At 41.1% G+C, this 2,508-nt stretch overlaps 1 protein-coding gene across 1 annotated transcript; it reads right to left on the bottom strand.

Moving 5' to 3' along the window:
• Positions 1-208: 208 nt before the first annotated feature.
• Positions 209-2,206, bottom strand: LOC111901852 (scarecrow-like protein 15). Its single transcript, XM_023897710.2, has one exon. The coding sequence runs from the start codon at positions 1,934-1,936 to the stop codon at positions 437-439; it is 1,500 nt and encodes a 499-aa protein (XP_023753478.1). The 5' UTR covers positions 1,937-2,206; the 3' UTR covers positions 209-436.
• Positions 2,207-2,508: the final 302 nt, after the last annotated feature.

Below are 2,508 nucleotides of genomic sequence, written 5' to 3'. Positions count from 1 at the left end.
GACTAAATGTGTACAAAATGAGAAATATATTACCATAATAAAACATTTTTCCCGGCTAACCTGGAGTAACCGGTCATAAGGACTGGATGTGTATAGTTTAACAAGTTAAAGGGGTAAATGTGGACGAAAAAAAAACTCAGTGACCAAATGTGTACAAATCGAAAAATATATTACCCTTTTAAGTCATTATCCCTAAAACATTAACAAACACTTGAAACTTGAATCTTTAAATTATTGTAATAATTTTACAAAAATAAAATGAATACTATTTCACAAAAGCTAGAATTCAACAATTCAAAATACCAAATGGCAAGTATTATTCCAACTACATCTCCCTACCCAAACACTCTTTTAATTTTTCTATTACATGAATACATGTAGAGAGTTTATTCCCTATATATTATGAAACATCATCTATATAAGACTTCCTAATTGCCTAAATAGTCCATGCTGACGTGGCAACAAGCGGTCTATCATGCCAGCAAAGCACCAACTCCCCTTGCTGTTTTGCCACGTGGAACCCCCTGATTTGTACCCTACGTAACAAACACTCCGCTTGAAAGTCAGCAAACTGACTCAACCCTACCGGCCTCATCCCGGCCCTACCAAACGCCTCCCTCCACGGCGTCACATGGCGTCCTGCATCCTCCACCGTCGTGATTATTTTTGGCAGCAACACGAACATCTCGATATTCCTTATCCAGTCACCTCCTGTCACACCACCACCAACGTTTGCCGCCTCCAATGATTCTAGAATCGTCGTGTACAATTCTAGGCCGTTGATCACTGTTTGACGGAAGAACGACGCTCCGGATCCATTCAATTCGCCGTCCAAATATACCACCACGTGCGGCGAAACTTGCCGGAGATCGTTGATGAAACCGGCGCCGATGCGTCGGAAAATCGTGGGAGACAGAAGAACCGCTGTCTTCTCTCCAGTGACGAACTTAATTGCTTTAAACGATAAGTATTCGAATGTTCGAATGGAAACGAAGTCGATATCGAACCTTACTTTTAGATCGGAAGAGAATTGGTGTAGATTATCTCTGATCAATCTCGATTCCAGTTCGTATTCTTCAGGAACCACGGCGGTGATTCTTACCACCGGTGAATTAACCTTTCGAGCTTCCGCCTTCTCCGCAATCGCTTTCAGGAACGATGCCCACTGGCCGCCGAGGCCGATGTCGAAATCGATGACGTGGACGATCATTGCACCGTCCACTGCATCAAGGATCGCCTGATTGGCGGTGAAGCTGGAGAACATCGGAATCGGCGAGACGATCGAGAACGTCTTGTACGCTTTAATCACTTGTACAATTTCATACGAGTTACATGTCTGAAAGCTCCGAGTCGATCCGGTGAGTAGACACTGAATCGCTTCTTTGAAGTAAAACGCAGCTCTCTGAAACGCTTTTCCGGTGGGTGAACGCAACAGTTGATTGAGCCGCGCCAGTATCACTTGCGCCAACTGGAAAGACTGAGTTTCAAAGCAATCAGCTAACCGGATTAACTCGTCCCTGAAATCGAACTCGCTTCCATCATCACGCTGGCTCATCAAATCAAAGGGGTTCTGGTTCGAATTCGGATTAAGGCTTTCGAAATCCGACTGAAAAAAAGGCGGGAGCTCAGGAAGATCAAGAGGGTAAGCGGATTTTGTGGAATCATCATAAAGCCCTAATTCTCTCATGAGAGAATCAGAATCCCATTCTTCACGATGATTAATCATTCCATTTTCAAAATTGTCCACCGGCAGCTGTTCCTCCGAAGATAACAACACAGTATTGTAATAACCAATGGAATTGAAGTCCGAAGAATTACCGGTTAACGGACTTGGCGGACTCCGGCGAATATCAAGAACTGATTTGGGTTCGTAGCGATTACCACCGATGTTATCAACAGAGAGATTGTTTTGAGAGGATACAAAGGGAAATTTCATTCCTCAAAAGTAATGCAGGTGCGCACTTCAATTACAACTTTTTTCTACTCTTTGTTAAATTATTTTGGTGAGACTGAAGTTTTCGAGGGGAAAAAGGAAGAGTGGTGATCGGGTTTATGGAGATGATGATTTCAGACTTTTTAAGGGTTTGATTGAAAGAAAAGTGGTGATTGTGGTGGTGGGGACGGCCATGGCTCCTATGGCCATGAATAGGGATAAGCACTAGAGACATTGAGTGGACAAGACGGGTGAAGAGAGGTGTTAGAAAATTGACTACATCAACCCATTGCATACTGCATCGAGCTTTAGAAGAAATTTTGAAAATTTACAGCGTAAATTCTGTATATAGTTTTATATATTCATTTATATATTTATATTTTTATTCAAAGTTTTATATTTCATTATAAATTTGGTCATGATTTTTTTATATATCCCTTACAAACTTTATTAAACTTAATATATAGTTCATAAATAGTTTATGTGGTTTTACATGCACATGCTCAAGATTTTCTTCTAGCAATTCCTATAGATGAGATTGGCCAACATATATCGCATATGGATTATCATACTAT

This window comes from Lactuca sativa, chromosome 4 (genome assembly GCF_002870075.4).
Source record: "Lactuca sativa cultivar Salinas chromosome 4, Lsat_Salinas_v11, whole genome shotgun sequence".
Taxonomy (NCBI): Eukaryota; Viridiplantae; Streptophyta; class Magnoliopsida; order Asterales; family Asteraceae; genus Lactuca; species Lactuca sativa.
This window is presented reverse-complemented; position numbering and strand designations above follow the sequence as displayed.

Excerpts from the sequence above, each read along its gene's own strand:
- LOC111901852 (XM_023897710.2), bottom strand. The coding sequence starts at position 1,936 with ATGAAATTTCCCTTTGTATCCTCTCAAAACAATCTCTCTGTTGATAAC.